The sequence below is a fragment of the Aquila chrysaetos genome, chromosome 9, assembly GCF_900496995.4.
Source record: "Aquila chrysaetos chrysaetos chromosome 9, bAquChr1.4, whole genome shotgun sequence".
Classification (NCBI taxonomy): domain Eukaryota; kingdom Metazoa; phylum Chordata; class Aves; order Accipitriformes; family Accipitridae; genus Aquila; species Aquila chrysaetos.
In genome coordinates, this window is record NC_044012.1 from 2,149,941 (window position 1) to 2,176,140 (window position 26,200).

At 56.6% G+C, this 26,200-nt stretch overlaps 1 protein-coding gene across 2 annotated transcripts in view; it reads right to left on the reverse strand.

Moving 5' to 3' along the window:
- Positions 1 to 4,484: 4,484 nt before the first annotated feature.
- The window catches only part of ZNF469 (zinc finger protein 469), a 240,142-nt gene continuing 218,426 nt past the window's right edge, over positions 4,485 to 26,200 (reverse strand). Inside the window, exons 7-8 of one of the 2 annotated variants that reach the window (XM_030023862.2) lie at positions 22,291 to 22,360; positions 4,485 to 17,913 (exon numbers count right to left, since the gene is read on the reverse strand). In XM_030023862.2, the coding sequence (XP_029879722.1) occupies positions 4,935 to 17,726 (12,792 nt within the window). In that variant the 5' untranslated portion in view covers positions 17,727 to 17,913; positions 22,291 to 22,360 and the 3' untranslated portion in view covers positions 4,485 to 4,934. The remainder of the gene's footprint in view (positions 17,914 to 22,290; positions 22,361 to 26,200) is intronic. The other variant, XM_030023866.2, reaches the window with a different exon arrangement.

Genomic DNA, 26,200 nt, shown 5'->3' on the forward strand with positions numbered 1-26,200 from the left:
GAGGTGACATCTTTTTATGGAGCTGTGTACATTTGTATTAGTGCCAATTAATCTGGGGTGATATTATTAGAGACGCAGGGAGAGGAGGTGTCGGCCGAGGAATGTAAATGGGAAAAGCTAAGGCGCTGCCTCGGCCATATTTCACGGGCGAGGGGCGGGTGGTGGCGAAGCTGGGTGCTGCGCTGAGCACCCCGAGGGGATCTGGATGCCCACCGCATCACGGGGCTGCCCCAGCCGGCGGCACGTTCCGCTGGCACGGCTCCGCCGGGGCTGCAGAAACAGCTCTTTCCAGCTGCCAAAAAGTCATGTTTTAGGGTTGGGTGTTATTTTTTTTCTTTTATCCCAAGAGGGACAAATGGCATCTCAGTGCCCCTGCCTGCGGGGGTGGGTGCTGGGTGCGCTGCGGAGGGGTCCTGCCACCTACTGGCAAGAGAACCTGGCCCCGGGTGCCACTTGTCACCTGCCTGCAGCTCAGCCTCAGGCAGCTGCCGGCAACCCCGGGGCCGTCTTCGGCTTGGGCATGGCTTGGGCATGGCTTGGTCACGCCTCGGTCACGCCTCGGTCACGCCTCGGTCATGGCTTGGGCATGTCCTGTGCAGAGATGCTGCTGCGGGATTCGGGGCTCCTGGGGAGCTGTGGTGGCAGCACGAAGGGTTTTGGGTTAAAAGAAATGATGCAAAAGGATGCTGGATGCTGTTCCCCCCCCTGCCCGAAATTCAAGGCTGGGATTTCTCAGTGCTTATTCCTCCCCCCCCCCCCCCCCCCCGTTTTCCTGCTGTAGGGATGATGCTCTAAGTCACAACAGGACCGATCCCCATGTCCCTGGGGGTTGAGCAGTGAAACTGGGCTGCAGCTCGAGGGGCATCGCTGCTGGCAGGATGGCAGCCCCCAGGCGGGTGCATCGCTCCTGCATTATCTCCCCGGCTCCCCCAAAGCTGCCATCCCCGCACCCCCGCAGCCACTCGGCCTTGGGGTTTCCCCCACCTGAAGGCAATTCAGCATCAGGGATGCAGGAGCCCGCAGGTGCGCGTGGTCCCCGTCCCACACATACAGCCAGGGGGACGTGGGAGCTGGGGTTTAAATTCCTGCTGTGCAAGGAACGGCCAGATTTGACTCAAGAGCAAGAAGAAAAAAAAAAAAAAAAAAAATCTTTAGCCCCTGCTAGCAGCGTGACAACCATGGTGGATCCCGTTATCCTCCAGGCTTTATGGAGAGGCTTAAAGCACCTCCAGTCAGAAACTTGGGTGTGAAGCAGAGAAGAAAGGCCGGCTGGATTTGGGGGGGCTTGAAGAGCAAACAGCAGCTCGAGGACAATTTAGGGTGGTGGCAAGAAGTCCCCTAAGGGGCTCCGTGCAAGGCCAGGCACCCTCTGTTCGGACCCAGCCACCCTGCAACCCCCCCGGGGCTGGGTGCAGGGCTGTCCCCATCCACGAAGGCTGTGGATTGGGGCTGAGGATGGTGCAGACCAGCCGTGCATCCCGGTGCGGTGCAGCCCTGGGACCCGTGGACGTGCCGCTGGGTGCCCCCCCGCCGTGCCGCTGGCACCCGCTGAGCAGCGAGTTAATCCACAGCCGGGAGAAGCCGCCCGGTTTTGCCTTCCTCGCTGGAATTACGTTGACGGGGGCCTGCAATCTTCCAAGTGACAAGCGCTGCCGGATAATGCAGGACTCAGCAAACCCGAGGGCTTTAGGGAGCTGATGGATGGCGGGGGGGCTGCCCACTCAGCAGGCACTGAGACCGCGGGAGGGGGATGCAGGTGAGAGCAGGCAGGAGAGGATGGGGGGACACCCGTCTTTTAGAGGGAAAAGGGGAAGAATTAAGTATTTCAGCCTTCAGAGCTGCAGGGACCATGCTAGCGTCAACCCGGGGAGCAGCGCTCGGGAGGGAGCGGTACCCGAGGCGAGCATCGCTCGCGGGCTCTGCTGCAATAAGGTGGGTGCTGCTTTAGGACGGTGTCCCTGCACCCTGCCCAGGGCCCCGGGGACGGGTCCCAGCCCCTGCAGCAAACCTGTGGCTGCCAGGGAACTTCATTTTTGAGGTGCCCAGGTTATGAATCTGGAGGTGCGGGAGAGCTACAGTAACAACCAGGCATGAAATACTCCTCTGCCCCGTAGGTTTGCTGCCCTGGTGAAATACAGTGGAGGGAAAACATAAAAGTCCCATTTCCAGCTCCATAATATTTCCTGCCAAAACAAAGTAAAATGTGCTGCCTTAAATTTTCTGCAAAATTCTTTTGAGGTTATTTTTTTCCCTAAATTAAGCCATACTAATTATTTTCAGCCACTTTATCTCCACTCTGCAACACACCAGGAGGGTGCAGGCGGCAAGCATTTTAAGCCTCCATAAACAAAAGAGTAGTTTGGAAAATAATTCTATCAATTAATCAAATTAATCCTGCAGTTTTAGTTACAAGCCCCAAGTGGCAAGGATTCTAGCCTGCGGTTAGGAGCTATCTCTCATTGACAGCGTTTAAATGTTACGATTGCAACAGTAATTAGAGAATATAATATGCCCGGCTTTGTGTCAGCCTCCTACCTTCAGACCTCAGCGCTGTACCGGCAGAGGTCAGCTTGAGGACAAATTGATGATGACCAGACTGGGCCATCACCATCACCACTTGATGATGACCAAACTGGGCCATCGCCATCACCAATTGGTGATGACCAAACTGGGTCATCACCATCACCATCACCAGTTGATGATGACCAAACTGGGCCATCACCATCACCAGTTGATGATGACCAAACTGGGCCATCGCCATCACCAATTCATGATGACCAAACTAGACCATCGCCATCACCAACTGGTGATGACCAAACTGGGCCATCACCATCACCAGTTGATGATGACCAAACTGGGTTATCACCATCACCATCACCAATTGGTGGTGGCCAAACTGGGCCATCACCATCACTATCATTATCACCATCACCAACTGGTGATGACCCAGTTTGGTCATCACCATCGCCATCACCATTATGTTGGGCTTTTTTTCCCCCTGGGGACAAGACACTCGTGCCGTAAGTAGGGCCCAGGGAAGATGCAATGGGGAAGAGGAGATGCGTGAGCACCTTCACCATTGAGAAGCTCCGGTGCTTTGCAAATGATTGCAAGGTGATGGCAGTGGCACCAACGTCCTCCTGCAGCGACTTTACAGAGGACACCATGAAGACATACAGGGCATCTAACTGTCAATTAGAAATACAATCATTTGGTTAGAGATGTGCGCGGGAGGAGGGGACCGCAGGGTATGGGACACAACCAGGGAGGAACATCCCACAAACATCACGCAGACAGGGAATTTCTGTGAAAATATTGGAATATATTTGAAAAGATTAATCATGTATGATTTTACAGTACCACCCCATATTTTCATCTCATACTTTATTTAACAATATTAAAGAGGCACTTTAAAAGCACACATACAACATCATAAAACGGCGTTTCCTGCTCTCTCTCTGCTTCTCTGACAAAATATCAAAATAAAAACTTTTGACAGAACACATTGCACCCAAGGTAAATTACCTACAATATTTTTATACAATACAAAGAATTGTAAAGATACATATTAACAGAATAAAGCCTCTTTTTTTTCCTTTTAAATCTAAAACAAAACAAAAAAATAATTGCAGGACAGACGCAAAGTACTCTGACTGTTCATATCACATCAGTGCATTACTTCACCTCCTTGACTTGGGAGTATTTCAATAGTATTTTTAATTATCTTCCATGTCCTCATTTGCACCTGAGATTTCTTTCCGGATTCAAAAGTTCGGTTGTATAACATGCTCGTTTAACGTGACGTAACCTTTTCGACACTATGGAGTACCAGCATACAGGATTTTTTTTCCCTAAAGTTGGATTTTTTAATATTTTTTTTCCTGCTTCATTTTCTTTTACAGGTAACGGCTACTTCCTAATGGTTCCCTTTTATTTTTCAATCAAGGAAGTCTGTATTCACATTACAAAAGAAGAATAGCACCAGTAACTGCATAGTAAAAAGCGGATACCTATATAGCCACTAACTCAATACAGTAAGATAGTTTAGAAGTGATACCGTTGAGGGCACTCGGACAGTACTGGTTCGGTGCGGTAAATTGGCACAGTTTTGTCGTTACGCAAAACACCCCCACCCCCCCCACCCCCCCCCCAAACAAAAAGAAAACACACAAACACACACACAAAACCCCTAAAAAATCAGAGTTTGTCACAAGTGTCAAGGTGCAGTTTGCTCGCGGTGGCGGCTCTCCTCCGGTTACATCGTCTACAGTGGTCAAAGAGTGGCAGCATCCTCTGAAGGGCTCCGACAGCCCCGGCAGCCCCAGAGCCGGTTCATTATTCTCTTGACGATGTAGAAACAAATTCATAGGGATGGCTGTCAAAATATAGGACACTCGATTCTTAATTTAATTTTTTTTTTTTTTTTAATTGTATCATCTCTTAGGCCAGCTCCCAATTAAATGAATTGTACGGGATTATTTGTGCAAAATCTTCAAAAAAAAATTTGCTTTCTACAGTGTACTGCACCTTATGAATAAGACGTCTATGGAATGAAGTTCATCTCTTCAAGTACTTTGTACAAAGATAACACAGACACAGACTCAAAAGGGTCTGAGATTTGCAAGTATCCTTATAACCTCAGCACTTCTGCAATAAAGCAATTGCTCTCGACGATTCAGTCTGCCCAAAGCGATTACAATTTCAGTTCATGAAAATCATCAGCAACATCAAAGTTCTAGCATTTGCATGATAAATCAGGTGAATTAAAGTAGATTAGTAGACACAAAGCAAACTATTTCACAGAGGCTGCAGTGCAAGTTCATTTAAGCTAGACAGAGAAATCATGCTACACAAACGAATTTAATGCTTTGATAATTTTTCCCTTGCAAACCCCATGAAAGCAGCTGAGGATCACCATAAGTCACTTCCATAAATTACTCTGAAGTATCTCTTCTTAAAGGAATTTTAAAGCTAGTTAATTTTTGCCCAAAGAGTTGGCTTAGCAGGTTGTTCTGGGACTCGGCGGTGCGGTAGCTGGCCGAGCCGGCCGGCTTGGCACCCCGGGCGGCGCGCGGGCTGTGCAAGGAGCCGCGCGGGGACGGCGCCGGCCCCTTGGCCAACACTTGGTGGAGGCTCTTCCCCAGAATGGCCTTCCTGCGTTTCACATCCCCGTTGGCGTGACGGAGCTCGCCCTTCTTCTGGTTGTAAGTGTCCAGGACCATCTTCTTCAGTTGGGTGCCCGTTTTGGGCTTGGGTACCAGTTTGTTGCAGTGCGTCTCCCTCCTCCCAGGGGAGAGGGCAGAAGCTTCAGCATTGCTCCAGTCGGCGCGTTTGAGCTCGCCGGTGCTCTCGCTCCTCCCCGGGCACGGGGTCCGGGTTTTTTTCTTTTTCCCATCTCCCTCCATGTTCTCCCGGGAGCCAGAGCTGCTCCGGTGGCTCAAGGACTTGTGCTCTTTCCTCCTCTTGGGGTGAAGCTTGCCGGTGGCTTTGCTCGGCTCCACGTGGCCATGTCTCACGGCGTTGCTGGCCGCCTCACCTCTGGGCTGGTGGCCGGTGGATTTGCTTGGGTTGCTGCCTTGGTCTTTGGTGTTAGCGCTACTGTCCTTAGCCTCAGGCACGGCTTTCTCCCTCCCTGAGACGGGTTGCTGACCCTCCTCGGTGCTGCCGTCGGGGCTGTCCACGCTGGGAGCAGCCTCACCGCCGGGCTGGCTACCCGCGGTCTTCTTCTGCGGGACCGAATCTTTGGCAGCTCTGTTCAGCGTGGGCGATGCCGTCTTGTCCTTCAGGGGCAGGGGGTAGTGGGCAGCTTCTGGAGACGTGGCCTTAGATGCACCTTCCCAAGAGGCATCGCTGGCACTGGGGTTGCCCCACCTGTGGCTCTCCTTGGCTGGTGGAGCCTCTGCCTGTGGGGAAGGAAGCTCCGAGACCTTCTTGGCAAGCTGGAGAAATGGGATCCCATCCACAGCGTCAGTGGCTGCACTGGGATTTTCCAGGGCACCCGCTATATATTCATCTTTGTTGCCTATGCTTGTTCTTTTACGGGCATCGGCGTAGCCACGTTTCTCAGTCAGGTGTGGAGGAGAGAGTTTCTGGTCTGTGGCCTGGTTACAAGCCAACCCAGCAAGGTCAATGGTAAACTCGGGTGAGTCCAAGAAAGGAAGTGGTTTCCCATCAAACGCTCCTTTCTCCAGCTCCTCGATAGACAGGGCAGCGATATGGCCAAGCTCCGGGCTGCTTGCCGCAGCCTGCGGCAAAGACGGGGAGAGGCAGGGTGGTGGAGGCAGGGTGTCAAACTGGGATTTCTCCATTTCCGCCAGGAGGTCGGAGAAGTCACCCACCAGGTCTTCTGTTTTCACAGAGGGTTGGGGGGCTCCCGGCTCAGCAGGTGCTGTAGGGAAGGAGTCAGTGGGAGCCTGCAGGCTGGGGCTTGCAGCCTCTACCAGCTGAAGGTCACTAGCGTGGTCCAGGTGGACCGGCGAGCTGCGCGGGAGGGAGCTGCCACGGTGAGCAACCTTCCTCTTCTTGCTCGGCGGCATGCCCTCCCGGAGAGAGCCGTCCTCCTTCACCTTCTCCCTGCCCTCCCTGGAGGCAATGCCAGGCCTCATGACCCCTCTGAATTTGAAAGTCTTGTTGCTTCCCGCCAGGTGCTTCTCCATGTGCCGGTCGTATTGCTCTTTCTTGGAGAAGGTGTAGTTGCACATGCTGCAGATGAAGGACTTCTTGATAACGTGCATGACGTCTGCGCAGAGCTCGCAGGCGTACAGGGTGGTGTGCTTGATCTCCTGCTCCTCCACTATGCCGTGCTCCTGGCTGAGGTGGTTTCGAAGCTCTTTGGTCTCCTGGTAGAACATCGGACACTTGTGGCACAAGTAAATCTTCTGTAAACTGTGCACGACTAAGTGCCGCTGGAGCTTGAAGGGCTTGGGAAACTGTTTGCCACAGTGATGACAGTCCCTGGAAGGATCCTTGCAGTCTGGGTGCATGGGGACAGATTTTGGGGTGCCTTCACTTTTTGCCATGTGCTCTGGAGACGGACTGGCGGATGCTTTAGAGGAGCTGGGAGCAGGTGGCTTCACCTTAACGTTGCTTTCCAAGGGGTCTTTCATCGCCTTGGCCTCCTGCTCGAGGGGCAGCTCCTTGGGACTCTTGCTCTCTCTGCTAACTGCATGCTTGCTGCTGGGGTCGGCATGCCGGGAGGACCTGCTGGGCTTCCGATACATGATGGTGTTGAGGAAGTGGGTGACAGCAGCATTGTCCTCACTGAAGCAGGCTGGCAGACCCATCACAGACTTCTGGGCTTGCCCCTTGCGAGCGAACTGGGTGGCGTGCTCCCGGAGATGCTCATTGTACATCCAGACGTCGGAGATCTCCTTCAGGCACATTCCGCAAGCCCACAGACCGGCTTTGTTTTTGGCATGCTTCTCCTTCAGATGGTCCCTCAGCTGCTCCCGGGAGCTGAATTTGCGCTGGACACACATGTAGCAGGTAGGCGGAGGGGAAGGGTTATGGGAGAGCTTGTGGAAGTCTAGCTCCCCTAACGTCAGGAACCACTGGAAGCAGACTTTGCATTTGTACTGCTTGTCTTTGGTCTTGATGGTTATCTCACTGCGGTTTTTCCCCAGTTTCCCATCTTCTAGCTTACTTCTGTGCTTGCTGTGCTGGCCCAGCTTCGGCTTGAAACTCACAGCGCTGTCCTCCCCATGGCCAGGAAGATCTTCGCAAGGGCCGAAGAAGCACATGTCTCTCATTTTCAGCTTTGCGTTCAGCATCTCAATGTCGATGGTATGAAATTCGGGAGAGTCTGAATCTTCATTAGCCTTGCCATCGTAGGGCTCCTCTGCCAGGTCGGGGGGCTCAGAGCTTGCTTCTCTGAGCGAGTGCTCATCCTCAAGGTCCATCAGAGGCTCAAACATGTCCTCGGCAGAGAGGCTTTCTCCCTCCTTCTCCAGACTCCCCCAGAGGTTCAAGCTGGGGACGTTGTCCACTTGGCTGTTTTGGCACAAGAAGGTTAGCATGTTGTCTTCCAGGTCAATGTCCTCCTTCCCTTGGTCGGTCTTCTCGCGGTCCAACCTTGGCGCAATGCTTTTAGATCCGCTGGGAGCAGGATCTCCGCTCTTCGCCTTGCCATGACACATGTTTAGCATTAAGGCATCGTCAACAGAGATGGTTTCATATTCGCAAGGGTCCTCCCTGGTGACACAGAAAGAGCTGGTTTCGCTGAGGTCAGAAGCTAATCGGATTGTGAAGAGGTCGATGGCACCTGCTGGCTGGAGGTTCACCTCAGTGACGGGCTTGGGTTTCTTGCTGCGCTTCCCATACACCCGTGTGCACTTTCTCCGGACAAACTGGTCGTCCCGGGGGAACAGCTGGGAGAATGTGGAGTCATCATCAAACAAGCTCTGGAGGTCCGAGACGGCTGTGGTCTCCACGCAATGCTCTCTGCCCGGTGGCACGTCTGCCTTTGCCCATTGCTTTGGCTCTGCAGGAGGAGGGCTGGTCCCTGGCGGGGTCTGCACACTGCCTTGCCCGGGAGCCTTTTGGGTGGTTTCGGAATCACACGTCTCCAGCAGCAGACCCCCTTCGGCAGGAGCCGTGGGACCCTGTGAGGCACCACTCTGATTCCCAGTGCCGCTGCCTGCCGCAGGACTGTCTCCTGTCTCAGCATCCATCTCCTCTGCGCCATCAGCACCACGATGCGGCTCTTTGCCTACCTTGCCCAATCCTTTCTCCACTTGCTTCACAAACCCGCTAACCCATTTTTTGCAAGCCTGCGTGTCTTCCACTCCATTTGGATCTTCCGCCTCCCCGGGACAGGCTACTGTGCCCGTTACTGACTCCTCGCTGACCGTCTCCTTTGAAGACACCATCCTGTCGCCCAGGTCCTCTGCAAGCTCAGCTGCACAAGGGGACTGTTGAGCTCTTTGAGAGTGCTGGGTTGAGTTGGACCTATTTTGCTCCTCTGTGGAGATGCAACCACCTGGCTCATGCAAGCCCTCCATGATCCTCGGCAGACTGGAGCTGAGGACAGCAGGGGGAGGACCTGCATTCTCCAGCTCACATGGACCATTGGGCTCATTTCTGCTGGGAAATACCTTTGCTTTCCTTCGTCTCACTTTCCTGTTTAGCTTCTTTTCAGAACTGCCGTTCACCTCTCTGGGATTTTTGCTTTGGCTCCTTCTGCCCTTTTCTCCCTTCCTGGCTTGCCGTCCCGAGTCCAGCTTCCCAGCGGCCGCCTCGTCTGCTCCCCTCGTCTCCGAGCGCGGTCCCTTTGCCTTCATCTCCCTCTGCAGAACACGCGTGCGGTGCAGCTCCTGGGACATCTCGAAGGAGATCACGCTGAGATCGCTGAGCACTCTGCTGACCACTTCTTGCATCTGCGTGCTGGGTTCTTTCTCCAGGTCTGGGCATATTTTCTTGGGGACATGGTCAACGTTGGTGGTCGGCATCTGTGAGCTGCAGGTTTTGTCTTTAACCGAAGTCTTCAGGCTCCTCCTGGGCACCTTTTGGGCTGCTTTTGATGTCTTGTCTGCAGGAATCAAAGTGGACCTGGGAGTCTTGCTGGGCTGTGGTACGCCACCGTTCTTCACCTGGTGCTTGACAGCTTTGTGCCTCGTCAGACCAGGCTTGGACCGGAAAGTGGCTGAACAAATGTCGCAGGTCACCGGGAGCCCATTTGGCTTCTTTTCTTTGTGAAGTTCATTTTGGGAAGGGTTTGGAGTACTGTTAGGTGTGTTGCCCTCTCCTTGGCCCATACTGTTTAACACACAACTCCCAGCTTCTCCAGCCCCATGGCTTTTGGATTTCTCCCCTTTTGAGCTCTTTCCTCCACTCTCTGTGGTTTTGGAAAGACCAAGTCTCACCTCTGCTGCCTCTGAAAACTCATGGCCATTTAATTCGGCAGGACCAAGATCTCCAATCCTTGTAAGACCTCTGCTGACAGCAGCTGGCACCTGCTGAACAGCAAAACCATTGGACAAAGCCTGTGGTTCACTTTGATGCTTATTTCCATCATCAGAGCAGCTTTCAAGCTTGGTCTCTTGATTCAGGTTTACCTCTCTGATCGGCAGAAGATCCATTGTGGGCTGGGTTGGGTAATCTTGGGTTTCTGGAGGAATGGAGTTAATGACCGTATCTGTGATGGTGCACGCTTGGCTTTCTTTAAAATGGGAACTTGACAGCACAGCACCAGCGCTTTCGGGTACCTCTTTCCCCACACCCTTTTGGTTGAAAGGTGGCGAGCAGGGAAGAGAGCAGTCCTTCCCGTGTGGTTTCTGGGGACCATCCACCTCCAAGGCAGAGCCCACCAGACCATCAGTGTGCTGCAGAGCGCAGGGTATCGCCGTCCCTTCTCTTTCAGGCGGTCCGTAGTTACCCAAAATGCCATCGGGGAGGTGATGGTGACCGTCCTCGACCGCTTCCATTGGCATGGCCCCGCAGTGCTGCAGTGAGAGGGGAAAGGTGGGTGCCCTTTTCCATGTCCCTTGCTCTACCGGGCTGACGGTGGGGTGATGGATGCGATGGCTGTTGGCCTCGGGAGGACACCTCTTCATGACGAATGAACTTGATGCGTTAAGCGGGGATGCGCTGTATTTCTTCTCATCCGAGAGCTGAGTACCGAAGCCGGGGACCTCTCCTCCCTCAGCCCCACCGCTTTGCAAGCATCTGGGGGGAGAAAAATTGGTCGGCAAGGGCAGGCTGGCCGGAGATTCGCCCGCGTAATGACAGCCATTGAGGGACTTCTTCTTGCCATTTCCTTCTCTGGGAACCTTTGCACTGATTGCGCCGGCTTTTGCCTCTGGCGCCAAGCATTGATCCTGGTGGAGATCCTCCTCGGAGGGAGCGGGGGGGCTGGGGGGACTCGTGGAAGCACTGTGCAGGGGCTGTGCCCCCTGCCCCGCCTGATTCTTTTCCAGCCTCTCTGCTACTGCACTGCCCAGTGTTTCTTTGTTGAGCAAACTATGGCTTAAATGGGATTGCTCATGTTTTTTAAATGCCAAGGTCGCTTTGTTTTTATCTTGCTCCTGCTCTTCCATGAGCTGATCAGCTTTCTTTCCTTGCCCTGGCAGTGGGGTCACCGCTGTGTTTTTGAGTGGCGAGAGGTCATTACGCTCTTGGGAAACACCATCTGCACGGATATTAATGTCATTTGGCTCCGCATGTTCATTTGCTAAGTGCTGCAGCTCCGTTACATTATTTTGCAGCTCTGGCTTCACAAATGTGGATTGTTTTGCACGGTAAGAGCCCATTGCGCCAAATGACTCCAGCTGCTCGCATCCACCAGAGAAAAGCACAGTCTGTTTCGCTGGGGCAGCAAGACTTTCTGCGTTGCCTCCAATGGGGACATTCCCCTCCCCTTGGGCAGGGCAGTATGTCCGATTTTCCCCTTCCAAGGCACTGCCACTCTCCTCTTTCTGCTCCAGCTGGATGCGGGTGGTGGCAGAGGGGTGACTGGGAGCAAGCAGCATGGGGAAGCACGGCATCAACAGCTCCTCCTCATTGCTCTTCACTGTTCGGGCAACGAAGAGCTGTAGCTGCTGCAGAGGGTTGGCAGCCGTCTCCTGGGAAGCCAGCGTCTGTCGGGAGCTGCAGTCGCTCTCCTTGGGCAGACTCAGCATATCAAACAGTAGCACTTTTTGCTTGCTGGCTTTGTCGCTGGGTCCGGGGGCTGGATAGGTGGTGGGATTCTTCCTCTCCTCCGTTTCTTCCATCAATGCAGACCCACCACCATCCCCTTTGAAGTCCATGGCGCTTTTCGCCATTTTGGGTGACTCGGGCTTGCTTAAGGGTCTTTCTTCTGTATCTGGGACCTCTTTGATGCGAGGCGAAAAGGTGAGATCCAAGGCTGGGGTGGGACCTTGCTGAAAGCCAAATTCAGGTTTACAGTTTGGAAGGTGTGCATCAAACTTCTCGAGCTCTGCAGCATCAGCGAGGCTTTCATCTGCTTTCCCGGGAACAGGGAAGCTCTTGGCACCACGCTGGGATGGCAGGGGATCTTTGGTCGCTTCAGCTGCCTCCAGGCTCTTGGCCGACATGGAGTCGGTGACAACAGGAGGGCTTTTTGTCACGGGGTCTGCGTAGACAGGAGCCTCTGTTTGGTCTGGCACGCGTAAGCCAGGTAGACTTTTGGAGGAAGACCCATCTTCCATCTTTCCAGGGTCTCTTTCCTTGGCAGTCGCAGCTTCCTGGAGCTGCTCGCCACTGTCTTTGGAGCAGAAAGGGTCCATGGCGAGGGGGGCTGGCGTGCACATCCCTGTGTCTAGCGAGCCCAGCTCCACCGGGCAGGGCCAGGGCTCCCTGGGTCTCTCATAATCCCCACGGGCGCTCGTGACGGCCGGCTTCTTGCCTCCCAGCCTCTCCCCGACGCAGAGGCTTGAACTGCCCAGCTCGTCTGTCAAAAACAGTCCTTTCTCATGGCCCGTCTCTTGCTCGACCGGCAGCGGTGGGAACTGCTCGGCCGCCTGTCCTCGCAGATGGGCAGCAACGTGTTGCTCGGGCTTCTGAAGGGCGACGGATGCCTCGTTACCCAGTTTGTTGGTTTGCAGTTGACTTTCCAGCTCTGTGACTAATCGCTTGATCTCCAGCTCATCGTCTGATATGTTGTTCATAAAAGTCACGTTATAATCCGTTATCCTGTCCGACAGTGGCAGGGAGAGTTGGCTGGTGGGGACAGGTCCTTCCTCGGGGAATTTCTTGGCTAGTGGCTTCTCCACTGAAAGACTGTGGAACTCAGTCATGTCTTCTGGCAGCATCGGGGCTACCTCCTCCATGAGGGACCAGTCTTTCTCTGGCATGAACGGTGGGTACGGTTGCTCGAACTGCAGCGGCTTGCTGGGGGGATTGCCGGGACAGGTGAACGTTGTCACATAACCATCCTTGCTCGCAGAAACGCTGTCATACAGTGGCGGATCAAACTCGGTGACAGGAAGCTCTCCAAATATTGAAGAGGAATCGAAGCCGAGAGGGGAGGAGACCTTGCCCTGTGGCGTTTCTGTGGCATAAGGGGAGATGGTGGCATGCTTCTGCTCAAAGGACCTGGCATTGATGTCATCCCGGCATAAGTACATGTCATCCATGTGCGAGGAGCCCAAGGCTGGGGGCTTTGAGAAGAGGTTCTCATCGTAGTGACTGGGAAGGCCTTTGGGATCGAAAAACGTGTTGTCGCTGCTGACGTATGCATCGGGCACCTTGGCAGCAAGCATCATCCCCACTGCATCCCCCCCGTACGGGGCAACCGGCACGGGATAGTCCTTCTGACCGTCACAGAGCCCGTGTGCCTTCAAATATTTGATGCCTGCTTCTGAGTAGGCAGCACTCACATTGCCAGGACCAGCTTTGTTACCGCCGTGGGATGGAGCAACTAACTCTTCTGCACGGTACTTCAGCCCGTCGCTCGTGAAAGGGGCAAACTGATGCCTCTGGTTGACCATGGTCAGTTCGGGTGAGTCCTGAGCCTCCAGGGTGGGTTGTCCTGCCTCACCTCTGTGCTTTGCTGCTCCTTTGGGCTCTTCTGCACCCTCCTTACAGGAGACCCCGATGGGGCTCCTGCCCGAGGCGGCCGTGCTGGGCAGCTGCCTTTCCTGGGGCTGCGCTAACAGCTCCTCCTTTGCACAATCCATCGCAGCAACATCTGGTTCCGTACTCGGACATGTCCTGGAGCCTGCTAGCAAAGGTTTGGCTGAGCCAAACCGCCTGCTCCCCCTGGGAAAGTTCTCTTTGCTCTTCTGGCTCTTCTTTGGGCTCCTGTCCTCAGGAAGGCTGAGCGGAGTCCTTGGCGTACGCGCCGGGCTGCCCGACCGCCTCCTCCTCCGCGTGCTTCCCTTCTCCCTGCCCGAGCCAGCCCCATCAGCGTGGGGTGGGCTGGTGCCCATCTCGCTGGGCACGCTGCCGCTGTGGTTGCTGCTGGTAGACGACTGGCTGCTCCGTCTTCGGACTCTGGCGGCACAATCCTCTTTCTCGGCATCCTTCTGGCTCGGGACCCCGCTGTGCTCCTGTGCCTCCCTTTTCTGACCATCCCTTTTCCGTCTGTAGCTCCAGGCTGGGTCTTTCTCTTTGACTGCCTCACTTCTTCCCGGGCGTTTCTTGCTAAAGCTGTATTTGGTCCTCCCAATGAATCCCGTGCCACGCTTCTTTCTTCCCCGGACCTTGCTGCACTCTGCCCCATCATCATCTGAATCGGAGACGTAGTCGTACTCCTGAAACCTGCCCTCCTTGGCGGCTGGCATCAGCCTCTCGGTGACCTGGGGGAACTGCGCCTGCTTGCTGCTCTTCACCTGCAGTTTGTGGAGCTTGTTCTTCTGCTGCACGATCTTGTGAATGAGCTCCTTGCTCCACGTCCCACTTCGGGGCTTCCGCTTCTTCATCTCCTTCATGGAGAATCGGGGTGGCTTGGAGCTCTTGGTGGCAATGCCCGGCCCCACCTCGCTCTTCGTTGGAGGCTCCTGGCTGAGCTTCCTGGGATGCTTTTGGCTAGAGGTGGACTTGGAGGAGGTGTTGGCCGGTGGGACGCTGTTCTTCCTGCCCGCCCGCAGCCTCGCCGTCCTCTGCGCTCCCGCTGCCCTGAGGTCCGGCTCCTGCGCTGCCAACCTCCGCGCCGCCCTCCCCTTGTGAAGGTGCTGCTTTCCTGCTCCTCTCTTTGCCTGCTCCCCACCCGGGTGGCTATCTTCATAAAAATAGCCAGCCTTGGGCTGGCCCGCTGCCTTCTCCTCCGCTGCTGCCTGCTTTGATTTGCTTTCCGAGGCCAGGGCTTCCTTTGCCTTGTGGGACATCCCACCGCCGGCCGCCTTCATGCCCGTCAGCTCCTCGTCGGCAAACACGTCTATGAAGCTGCTGTCGATCTCTGGGTTATCTGACTGGTACCCCAGGCCGTTGAGGGCTTCGGTGATCAGGCTGTCCAGCTTGGCGTCGTCGATGTCCAGGTCCGAGGCGGTGAGCGGCAGGGAGCTGGCGGCGAGGCCGTTGAAGAGGCCGCCCTTCAGAGCATCTTCCTTGCCCTCGCTTTTGCTTTCCCCATCCAGCAAGAAGTCATCGCTCTTGTTTAACGCCAACAAATGCGCCTGGGGGTCCGGAGAGAGCCCCAGACTGGGGGGCTTGGGTAGCTCCGGGGGGAGCGCTTTCCGCCCCTCGGCTGCCCGGGGAGCATCCTTGCCCTCTCCCTGGGGAGCGGGATGGGAGGCACAGAACTGCCGGTGCTGCAGGAAGGAGGAGAGGTTGCTGTAGTTCTGGTCGCACTGCTTGCAGGTCAGGAGCACATCCAGCTGGTCCAGGCTGGCGCTGCTGAGCGAGCTGGCCAGCAAGTGATGGGAGGAGTACGGCGGCGGAGGCTGCTCCCCATCCAGCCCATCTGAGCATCCTTTGGCCACCTCCACGCCGGGTTTGTGGAACGGGCTCGCCGGGGCACATTTCAGGAGGCTGTCGTCTTTCAGGGCATCAGGAGGGAAGTGGAAGGTCTTGACGGAGTCCGGGGGGTGGTAGTGAAGCGAGCTGGAGCTCAGGACATCGGAGGGGTGGAAGGTTTTGTTGCCGTCCTTGGGATGGCAGGGGTGCTGGAAGAAGGGAGAGGGGGTCAGTGCTCCGGACATCTGGCTGTCTTCGAAGCCGGGGTTGAGCGGGCTGCTGGACATGGGGGAGAGCGATGAGCAGGTGCTGCCGCAGGTGGGGTTGGGGACAGGGGACGGCAGCGGGGACTCGCAAGGGGAGGCAGCCACCAAGGCTGACGGCGGCAGGACCAGCGCCGAGCCCGACGAGCTCCTTGAGGGAGGAGGAGGAGGAGGAAGAGGACCTGCTTGACCCATGCTGTAGAAGAGGGCTTTGCTTCTTGAGTCACAGGCAGGAGACCCCGGCTCCTTCCCACTTTCGAAAGAGAAAGCGCCCGTTGAGTTGGGGTCTCCCCTCTGGACCCCGAGGCTCTCTCCCGACAAGAGCTTTTTGCCATGGTACCCCGGAGAGTTACTTACGGGGGGCCCTTTCTGGGCTTTCCCGCTCCCCTGCCACTCCGACGTGCCCAGGGGGAAGGGGAGCTTCTGGCTGGTGATCTGTCTCGACAGCTCTAGCCTGTTTTGACCGGGCATTGCAGAAGTGAGGTGTATTTGCTGCCAAGGCATCCTGGCATTTTTCTGCCTGTGCTGCCTCTGCTCGGGGCCAGATTGGCACTCGAATGAGAACTGGTTTCCAACAGGGTTTGAATAAGGTGCTGAATTCTGGTCCATGGGAGAAAACGCCTTAGTGGCACCTTCCCAAGCTTGCACAAGCCTGGGGTGGGTGGGTGCCGTAGTGGGAATGCTTGTCTCGAAAGGCACGGATCCTGTGCTGGCGCTGCCCGCGGGGGAACTGCAATAGGCTTTGCTCTGAAAGTGCACTTGGGAGAGAGAGTTTGGTGGCATGTTCCTTCTCAGAGGGCTGCTCTGGACCAGCAGCCGCGGGCTGGGGACACTGTCTTTCGCTGAGGCTTGCCTCTTACCGACTGGCTTTGGCATACTAGGCGAGTGTAAACTAGACGGAAAAACAGCTTGGTTTTCTTGGAAAGTGCTTGGGTTTTGGTCGATAGCACCAGACGACGAGAGAGCACCATTGGGGTCGGCGGGATGCTCGCTCCTGCCCTTGCAGCACGGCAGCGGGCCGTGGTGCGGGGCCGGCGGCGGCGGCGGCGGGTGCAGGAACGGCGGCGGCGGCGGCGGCGGCGGGGGCAAGCCGTACAGCCTTCCCTCGGGGGACACGCTCTCGTAGGAGCCGCCGCTCAGCGTCTCCTCTTGCCACTCTCTGGAGGACGAGTGGAAGGCGAAGGTGCCGTGAGCCAGCTGGCCGGCGGCGATCCCCACGTCCAGGTACTCCTGGCTCCCCGCATCGCTGCGGTACGGCTCCTTCCCCGCGTCGTGCAGCAGCTGGAAGGGGTACTGGCACGGCAAAGCCCCCAGACCGTGGGTGCTGGCTTTGCCGCCCTCGGGGAAAGAGCTGGGCTTCTGCACCGAGATCCCATAGCTAGCGCCGGCAAAGCTCTTTTCCGGAGAAGGCCAGGATTCGGCCCTGTTCGCCTGAAACTCTAAATAATGTAGCTGCCCATTGGTGCCGGAGCTCTTGAGGGGGATGCCGGCGGCGGGGGGCTGCCCTTTGGGGCCGTGGGGGGGAGCGGGCTGTGAGGTATAGTTGGCGGAGGTACGGCCGGCGGCGGCGTCGGGGAAGCAGCGGCCGAAGCCGAGGTCTTCTTGCCGGAGCTCGGCCTCATGCTGGGGGATGCTGGGCACGTGGAAGCGGTAGCTGCCGGCCACGGGGCCGCGATTCGCCTCCGGCTTCTTCGGGGGGGTAACCTTCTGCTGGGGATAGGCGATGCCGATGGTGGGGTTCGGCCGGGCGCCGGCGATGCTGAGCCGGTAGAGCTGATGGTGGCCCCGCTCGCCCTTCCCTGAGCGCCGGCTACGCTCGCGGGCTCGACCCTTCCCCGGGGGGGACTGGGGGCCGCCCTTGACCTCTCCCCAGGCGGCGGCGTTGCCAAACTTGGGTTTGCGGTGGAGGGATTTGAAGTCGATCTTCCCCGCTTGCTGTGGCCGGATCACGGCTTCCCGCTGGCTGTGGGGCTCCTTGTCCTTGGGGCCGGGGAAGGGGGACGTGCCCTCCCCGCCGAGCGCCTTCCCATCCTTCTCCCCGCAGCCTTCAAAGCCAAACTCCTTGTCGGGGTCTTTGGGGCCGGCCTCAGTATCGCCGATGGTGTAAACATGCTGGGTCTCTCCAGTCATGATACCGAGGAGGGGGGAAAGGCTAGAAAGCCCCGTTTTCCCGTCCCGCTGCGAGCTGCCGTCCCTCCGTCACGGGCATGGTCCTCCGCTGACGGGCACCGGGGCGGCGAGAGGGGCAGCGGCTCCCCGGGGCCGGGGCGGCGCGGGGTCCCGAGCGCCGGCGGGGCTCTGCTGCATCGTTTCAGACCTGAAAAAGAGGAGAAAAGAGAGAAAAGGCGGCTGAAAGGAGGAGAGAGATTTTGGCCCCTTTACTTGGCGCTGCCGTGGGGAGGGGGATGGAGGAAGGGGCAGTGCAACCCCCCCACACACCCCGAGCAGCCCCGGGGTGAAGCCCTCCAGCTTTTGGCTCTTCAAAGGATGCTCGGAGCATTTCACCTTTGGCAAAAGCTGCTGAGGGAGGCAGTTTTTTCCTCCCAGGGAAGCTATTTCTGGGTTACTTCTTAGCAACATAAGCAGAAAAAGATGACAGAAGAGCTCCACCTACGGATTAGCGGGAAGGGCTGTCGGGCCAGGCTGGGAGAGGCGTCCTGGGAAGGGCTTTCTGTCCCCATGTCCCCACGTCCCCGTGTCCTGGCTCCCATGGCCGGAGGGACGATGAGGTTGGGGTCTGCGGCAAAAGGCTTTTGCTCCACCTTGATTCTCCCCCCTCCAGCGCATCCCTCTGACCTCGCTGCCCTTCCACCAAACCATTGCTCCGAAACCACTGGAGAAAGGATTTGAGCTTCTGCTGCCTCTGCCTTAACTTTAACGCCACCCGCAAATTGCCCTCGCAATTTTAGACACTGTTAAGTAGGTGAAAGCATAAAAGCTAAGCCCTGAATTTACCAGCCGATTTTACAATACAGGACCTCAGGGCATTAGACGTGAAGCACAAGTCAAGCGCAGCCTTTTAAAAGGTACCACCAGGATTTTAGCCCTAGACACAGGTTACATTAAAAAGAAGAGTAAATCCCTGTTTTAGAGTGTCTTTTTAAAAGTCTACTGGAAACAGAAAGGGTTTCTCTCTCCTCCCTCACTAGGGAGGCTCTTTACTGTCTGCTGCAGGGGGCAAAGGCATGATACTGCTGGGAGCTGGGGAGGGGGTGACCTGGCTGCAAAGCAGTATGAAATTCAGCTTATTAGTCTTCTCCTGGGTGTAATTCTTGCAGCTCCCCAGCCCCATTCGGGGTCCACCCCATGCTGCACATCCTCACCATCCCAGCCCAACAGCGATCTGAGCAGAAAATGAGAATTTCTGCAAGAAAAGGGGAGCGACCTGCATCTATTCGGGGTCTCTGGAGCACGCATGGGTCATCTCTCAGTTCACATTTGATGCTTTGCATATGCGCAGCAGCCAGGGTGAGCACTCAGCGCTCCGCGATGCTGCTACGGCACATATGCATTAATAGTATTATCGTGTACATATAGAGATAGCAGAGGCACGGCTGCATCCCCGCCGCTCCTTCTGCAAAGACACGGCAAGACCTTGCAGGGAGAGGAAGGCAATGCAGCGGGGAGAGCCCGGGGGGGCTCCCCGGGGTCCCCTCTCTGATTCGAGCTGCTGGGCTCAAATTCCTCCACAATTTCACACCCCGCTAAGTGAAATGAATGCCGGGCTGATACGGCCGGACCCTATCGTGCTCGCTCCCCACGCGCTGGCCAAAGCTCACACGCGGCCCTTTGGCACGCAAGGGTTTTGCTTGCAAAACAATGCGCCACTTATGCCGCTTCCAGCCACAACTGTGAAGCCTGTTTGCTGCTGTTTAAATTTGCAAAGGCTCCTTGCCAAGATAAAATACCCAAGGCCAGCGCTCGCTACATTATCACAGTCGTGCTCTTTCAGCCACATAAAGGAGCCCTTTTTTTTTTTTTTTTTTTTTTTTTTTTGAAGGAAAGGCTCGTTTGCGTATCCGTAAAGCTGCAGGATTTGCATGGCAAGGTCTGGGGTTTGCTGGTGCATTAGTGCTGAGCGCCAGGAGAAACAAACACCGCGCTCCCTGTGCTGGCAGAGTGATGGAGATGGGGGAAGCAGAGCCGGTGGCACACAGGACTGTCCCGCTGATGAAGGGGATCCGTGTGCCGTGACGGGATGCCCGGCGATGGTGGCAGAGCCTGGGCAGGAGATGGGCACAAATTTATCCCATGCAAATGATAGATAGCACATGGGGATAAGGGCAAGGTGCAAATTAGGGCTTCGTTCCCCCAAACTGGCTGCGTTCCCCAAAACCCTGATGCTTGTCCCTGCACCGGGGTTTGGGGGTCCCGCATCCCTGAGTGGGGGTCCCTCCCGCTGCCTGTAGCCACCGTCTGCAAACCCTGCGGTGGGGCTCGATGGCGTGGCAGCCTTGGGAGCAGCACGGCGCAGAAATCTGGGGCCTCTCGGTGAGGCTCAGCCAGTGCTGCTCCCGATGGGGCGTTCGATAAGGAGGGCTGGGCGTGTTGATTTAAAGCAATATTCCCCCGGCAGCTGCCTGCATCCATCACCGGAGGGTTTACGGATCCAGCCCAAACATAGTTCACCCCTTGCGGGACGGGAAACCAGAATAAAATGAAAATAGGGACCATTTCATCTTTTTTTTTTTTTTTTTTACAGGCTCTCAGCCCACTCCTTAGCCTGCCCCCAGAACCAGGCTCCTCTTTGGGTTACCACTGCCATCGCTTCTTGTGTTTTTACATTCCAGCTCCTGGAAGAGGAGGTGGAAAGGGATGGGACAGGGGCAAAGGAAACTTACGCTTTAAAAAAAAGCATGAGATATTTATTACCAGGCTGCTTGGCTGCAGGGAGAGTGATCCCCACCTGCAATTGCGTGCCCTGCCGGGTGCTCAGCCCTTTCGCCCATCCCTGGAGCATCCTCCCACGCTGGGGCCGACATGGGGCCACCCACAGCCTCCCGCAGCCCCGGTGCGGTTTGGGGACACAGGGACGAGCCGAGCAGCGATGGCAGGAGCCTGGCTGGCAAGGCAGAGCCCAGCTTGCCGCTCCGTGGGGCAGGTCCCATCCTGCCAGGAGCCCCGACACGCCAGACGGGTTGTGATTCACCTCCCCGGCTCTCCGGCACCCGGAGCCAAGGGGCTCGACTCTTCACACCCCGAGAGCCAGCTATGCTCGAGGGGCAGAGCCGAGGGTCCCCTTGGGCTGCCCATGCTCCCTGAGCCCCTTAGCGCTTCCCAATCCCCTTAGCACTTATTCCTTCAGGGCTGGCCCGGCACGCACGTCCCGGGGAACCGTGTCACCCCCAGCCCTGATAGCATCTCCTTCCCAAGAGAGAAGAGGTGTGAATCCCACCAGCAGGACGCTGGAGCTTTGCATCTTGGTTGGGATATTGTATGGGGACCTCACCACAAAGACCGAGGGGACCACCATGTCCCCACCATGGGCAGGGCAGCAGCAGGTGAAACATCTCCCTGGGGCTCAACCCTGCTCCGGCAGGAACAAAACGGTTGTTGAATAGCAAAAAAAAAAAAAAAACCAAACCAAACCCAACACCCAACAAGAAAACCCCACCGGCTGCTGAAGCAAAGGAGGAAAAGGGGGCTGAAACGGCTCAGCCGGGCATCGCTCCGGGCAGAAGGAAAAACTCCTTCCCGTTGGCAGGGAGCGGAGGGATGGCCTCGCTGGGGGACTCGGGAGAGCCGGGTTCAGCGTTCGGCTCGGCCTCTCCCTTGCATGACCTTGGGTAAGTCAGTTAATCACGGTGACTCAGCCCTCCATCTGTAAATCAGGCCCGATAATGCTTCCCCTCGCCTATCTGCTCTTTGTATCGTCTATTGAGATTAGCAAGGCAGGGACTGTTCTTGCTATTTGTATGTACAGTGCCCGGTCCGGCGAAGCCCTGATGGGGCTGGGAGATGTGCGGGGCTGGGTGTAAGGGGCTCCGGTCTGGGTGGGGGTCCCGGGGCCGCGGCTCCGGTCGGGGTTTGGCACAGGTAAGCTCGCAGGCTGCTCCTGCAAGGTGAATAAACAACCATCCCGGGATGGGGCTGCTCTTATCTGGGTGGGTATCGTGGCTGGAGGCACTGCGGTTTCGGCAACGGCAGCTTAGGGACGGGTGTGGGAGTGGGTGGAAGGAAAAAAAAAAAAAAAAATCAAGATACCGGCTGGGTGGCATCACCCAGGCAAATACCCTTTGCTGCAGTTGGTGGGAGGCAGATGGGCAGGGGGCATGTGGGGGTCCCACAAAGAAACCCCCCGGTTCTACAGCCTTTCACTGGCTCCACGAGACGCAGGGGTGACTCTGAACATGCTTTGGGTTTTTGTCTGCAAAAAGGGGCACTTAACCACTGCCGAAAGGATTTAAATCCTACCCAGGTGGGTCAATCCTACCCAGCACAGCTTTGGCTGGGGCTGTGAAAAATCCCTTCCCGTTGTGAAGCAGCCCCTTCTCAAAGCCCAGCACCTCTTTAAACTTTCTGCCTCTCACGGCCGGGCTGCTGCGGGGTCAGAAAAGCAGCCGGGGAGGTCCCCGAGCATCCCTGCAGCCGGGACTTGGGGAGGCCGGGGCCATCCCCAGAGCCCGTCCGGGATGAGGAGAGCATCTGGCTCCCAAAAATAGCATCCGACCCTGCGCTGTCAGCTGGCCCGTACCTTGGCACCCTCCGCCGCTCAGCTACTGCCGGGACTCACTTTCACCTCCCATGAAATATGAATTTCTTGGCTGCAAAGGAAAGAGAAAAATATGTCAGGAATCTGTGTTTGGCTTGGCTGCCTGCACCGCGGCGCGCGGGGAGCGCTCGGCCGCCAAAAGGAGGGGTTTCCACCCCAAAATGCCCCGTCACGGCCACCCCCAGCTGGGTCCTGGCGAGTGGGTGGCTTTGGCCAGGCGTGTAGACATAGGGTGCTGTGGGAGTGAGGAAACTGAGGCAGGGCTGGAGATGGGGTCCCACCTCCCCCTCTCCTGCATCCCAGCTCCGTCCCCTGCATCCCAGCCACCGCCTCCACCCCTTGGGGTCCTGCAGACGCGACACCTTGCAGGGGCTCATTGTAACCGCGGTCAGGATACGGCCCCGAGAGGCAGGAAACGGCCTCGCCGGTGTGAGGAGGAGGAGGAGGAGGAGGAGGAGGAAGGGGAGACTGAGGACGGCCAAAGCCCAAACCACAGCACCGGGCGCGCTCAGGGCACCGGCCAGCCTCTGGCAGGTGCTGAGAGAAGCCGCGGGGCAGCTGCCAACCTGCTGCCAGCCAGGCCTGATCCTGCACCCAGCGATGAGCCCAGGTCCCCCCCCCCAGCTCCGTGCCATCCCCAACCCTCAGTGCCCCCCGGCTGGGCGGTGACGTGCCGGTCCCCGCGATGCTCAGCCCCAAGTGGGCAGGCGGTAGAGGAGCAGCCCACCTCCCGTCCGCCTCCACCCCGTACCACGCCGGATCAGGCCACGCTCCTGAAACAGCACTCGCCTACATTACACCTTGGGAGTGAGCTGGGAGAAGGGTGCTTTTTCCCAGGTTTGGGAAAAGGCGGGAATTTTAAGGGATTGCTGTTACCTCCTTGCCAGCCTCAGGTCCAGCCTGGAGTTAACCCACATTCGCTGCTCCCCAAGAGCACGTGGGTCATATCCAGACTCATCCTGACATTACGCTATTTCCCGGTCAAATAAAGAGAAAAGCAGGATGAGGGGTCTGGCTCCGGCTTGGGCATGATGCAGCGGGTGGGAGTATCTCACCAGGAGGGATGTGACACCTCCCTTACCAGCCCTGGTCCCTGCTTGTCCCCAAGGAGGGAGGCTGGGACCATGCCCAGGCACTGCCCAAGACCAAAGGGACAGGTCTGGGGATGGACAGAGGCTCTTTCTGAGAAAGGCTGGGAAAAGGCTGGAGCATCCCTTGGGCAGAAACTGCAGTGGGAAGGAGCTGAGCCCTGGTGCCGGCAGCTTGAAAAGGACCTTGTAAGAGGGGCTGGGAAAGATGCTGAGGGTGTGCACGCACACACACACACACACACACACACAAACGGTCCTGGATGGTCTGGTCTGGCTGTGTTGGGCAAGAGGTTGTTTCCAGCAGATTTTTCTGGCCCGAGGAGAAGTTGGAAGGTTATTCAGAAAGTTTGTTTCTTGCTCACGATGGTCCAAATTGATTTTCTGGATCCAAACAGCTTTGAATTTCCAAGCTGGTGAGAATCCAACTTTCGCTCGGGATCCAGATTTTGCAAACAGTCCTAACCCTTCCTCGGCTTATAACGCAAAATAGTGGAGGAGGGCAGGTCCCTGGGCGGGCACGGCCGAGCCTGGCAGCTCCCCGGGCTCCCCGCGAGATGTGGGGGTGTTGCGAGCCGGTGTCTCGGCACCGTGCCCGGGGTCCCTCCCGAATCTTCGTGCCACCCGAGCCGGAGGCGCTGCGAGAGGAGGTTGCACATCTGGCAGAGGGGATGCCCCATGGGACGCGGCACAGAGGAGGTGGACGGGGTGGAGGGGAGAGGAGAAGACATGAGATACGGCTCAGCCCCGCCTGGAGGTCACCCCAGTCCGATGTCTGCACGAAAAGGGACGGAGGGATCAGGGTGACCTGGCAAAGCAAATCCCGTAATTCCCCGGCTGGGCGGTCGCGGGAGCTGGGTGTCAGTCAGCTACGGACGCTCGCTCCGGTCCCATCCCCAGCCGTGGCCAACAGCATCTGAGTCTTTTCCAAAGGAAATAAGGTGGCTGGTGATAGAGAGCGGTGAGGCTCTGCCGCGGTTTAACTCAGCTTCTTCTCGCCCGTTGCGGAGTGGGAAAGGCAGCCGGGATGCGCCGAGCGGGGCCGGGAGCTGCCAGGTTGGAGCTGCCCCAGGGAAATCGGGGCTGGGGCCGCGCATCCTCGAGGGGGGAACGATGGCAGAGCCAGGACCTGCATCCTCCCGTCCCCGCCGCAGCGCCGGGGCTGCTGGCAAGGTCAGGGTCAGCTCCCAAAATCCCCCCCAAAAAGCAAGAGCATGGCCTGGTTCTGATGTGCTTTGGCATGGGCGAGCGGAGCCCTTCAAAGCATCTGCTTCCCTAAAAAACCAGAGGCATCGGACATCTGAGACCTCCTCCCCTCCTGCTCACCGAGCCCCGAGACTGCGGCGGGTTTAATCTCCCCTGGTAATCAGCAGAGGGGCTTGGCCTGACAGCAACATCTTTGTACGGTTGAAATAAAGAATGACTTATTTTGACATTTATTTAAGAAATATTAATCTTTCATTTTCCTCCTAAATGCTCCTGTTTGCTAAGGAACTATCTGTTACCTAAGTGCTCCGATAAATCTTCTAAGGTAAAATTACATGTTAGATGCTGCCAGAAGGGTACATTTAAGAATACTTCCTAAATTATCAACTGCATTAATCTTAATTACTTTGGTAAAAGTAGAGTCTGGCATTAGGGTGAACTAAATTGAACGGGTGTTTGTTTGTCTTTATCATATCACATATTTGAGATCATTTAACAGAACGCAGATAAAAGGCGTGCGAGGTACAGAGCAGCTGCCTAATGAAAATGATGGCTCCGGATGACAAAGAGCAGGCGGGAGGGGACCGCAGGAACCCCTGGGGTCCCCGACACAGCAGGACCTGCCTGGGCCAGGGTGGTACACGGGCAGAGGATCATGGCAAAAAAATTTAAAAAATCAAAATTAACTCCTCAGACACCATTTTGAGTGATAAAAGCAGAAGATCTGAAGGATCGGTGTCCCACCGGGTGCTGGGGGAGGCGAAGGGCTCTGGGTACCAGCACATCCCACATCACCCTGTGGGTGCCCTGGGAACCAGCCCGCATCCTGCCAGGGTGCAAACAGACAGAGTGGGATGCACGAAAGCATGTGCTCAAGTTTTTTTGCTGAAATTTGGCCGCTGTCCGGCTTATTTGGAGAACCGCAGCATGCCTGAGTAGGCCCAGGCTCTCACTTCGAGATGAGTGCATCATTCAGTATTTTAAGGCACAGAAATGAAATTAAGCATGGGATTAAGTGCTCTCTTTCACTGGGGCCTTGGAAAGGTATTAAATCTTGCTGCGATGAAATCTTGCCATGTCCCCAGGTCTGCGTGACCCAGGCAGATTCGTTATCAAAGCGGAGTGAATTTGCATAAGCCAAAAAGGAGGATTTTCCTCTCCCTTGCTCGCTTTTGTTTTCAATTTAACAAAAATTTGTCCATTGACACCCCTGTGCATGGGATGCTGAAGGGGAACTGGTGGAAGAAGGGGAGAAATGATTCTGTGCGCTGCCAAAGATGCAGATAAAGGATGGATTTTGGGGAAGGGCAGCCCAGCGGCAACACCTTGACCATCTCCAGCCCTGGCTGACCCCCTCGGGCATCGCCAGGGCACGGCACGCCGGTATCCCACATCACTGTATCCCCCTCACCCCGCTTTCCCGGGATAGGGCCCCGCTCCGCATTTCCCTCCTAGCCTTCCGTGACCCCCCAAAAAAGGAAGAAAAAAGCAAAAAAGCAAAGGCAATGACACCATTCCCAGGCCAATATCACATTTCCTTCCTCCCGGCAGAGCCTGGGTTTGCTCCAAGCTGCCTTCCCCTCCGCTCCCGCTCCCAG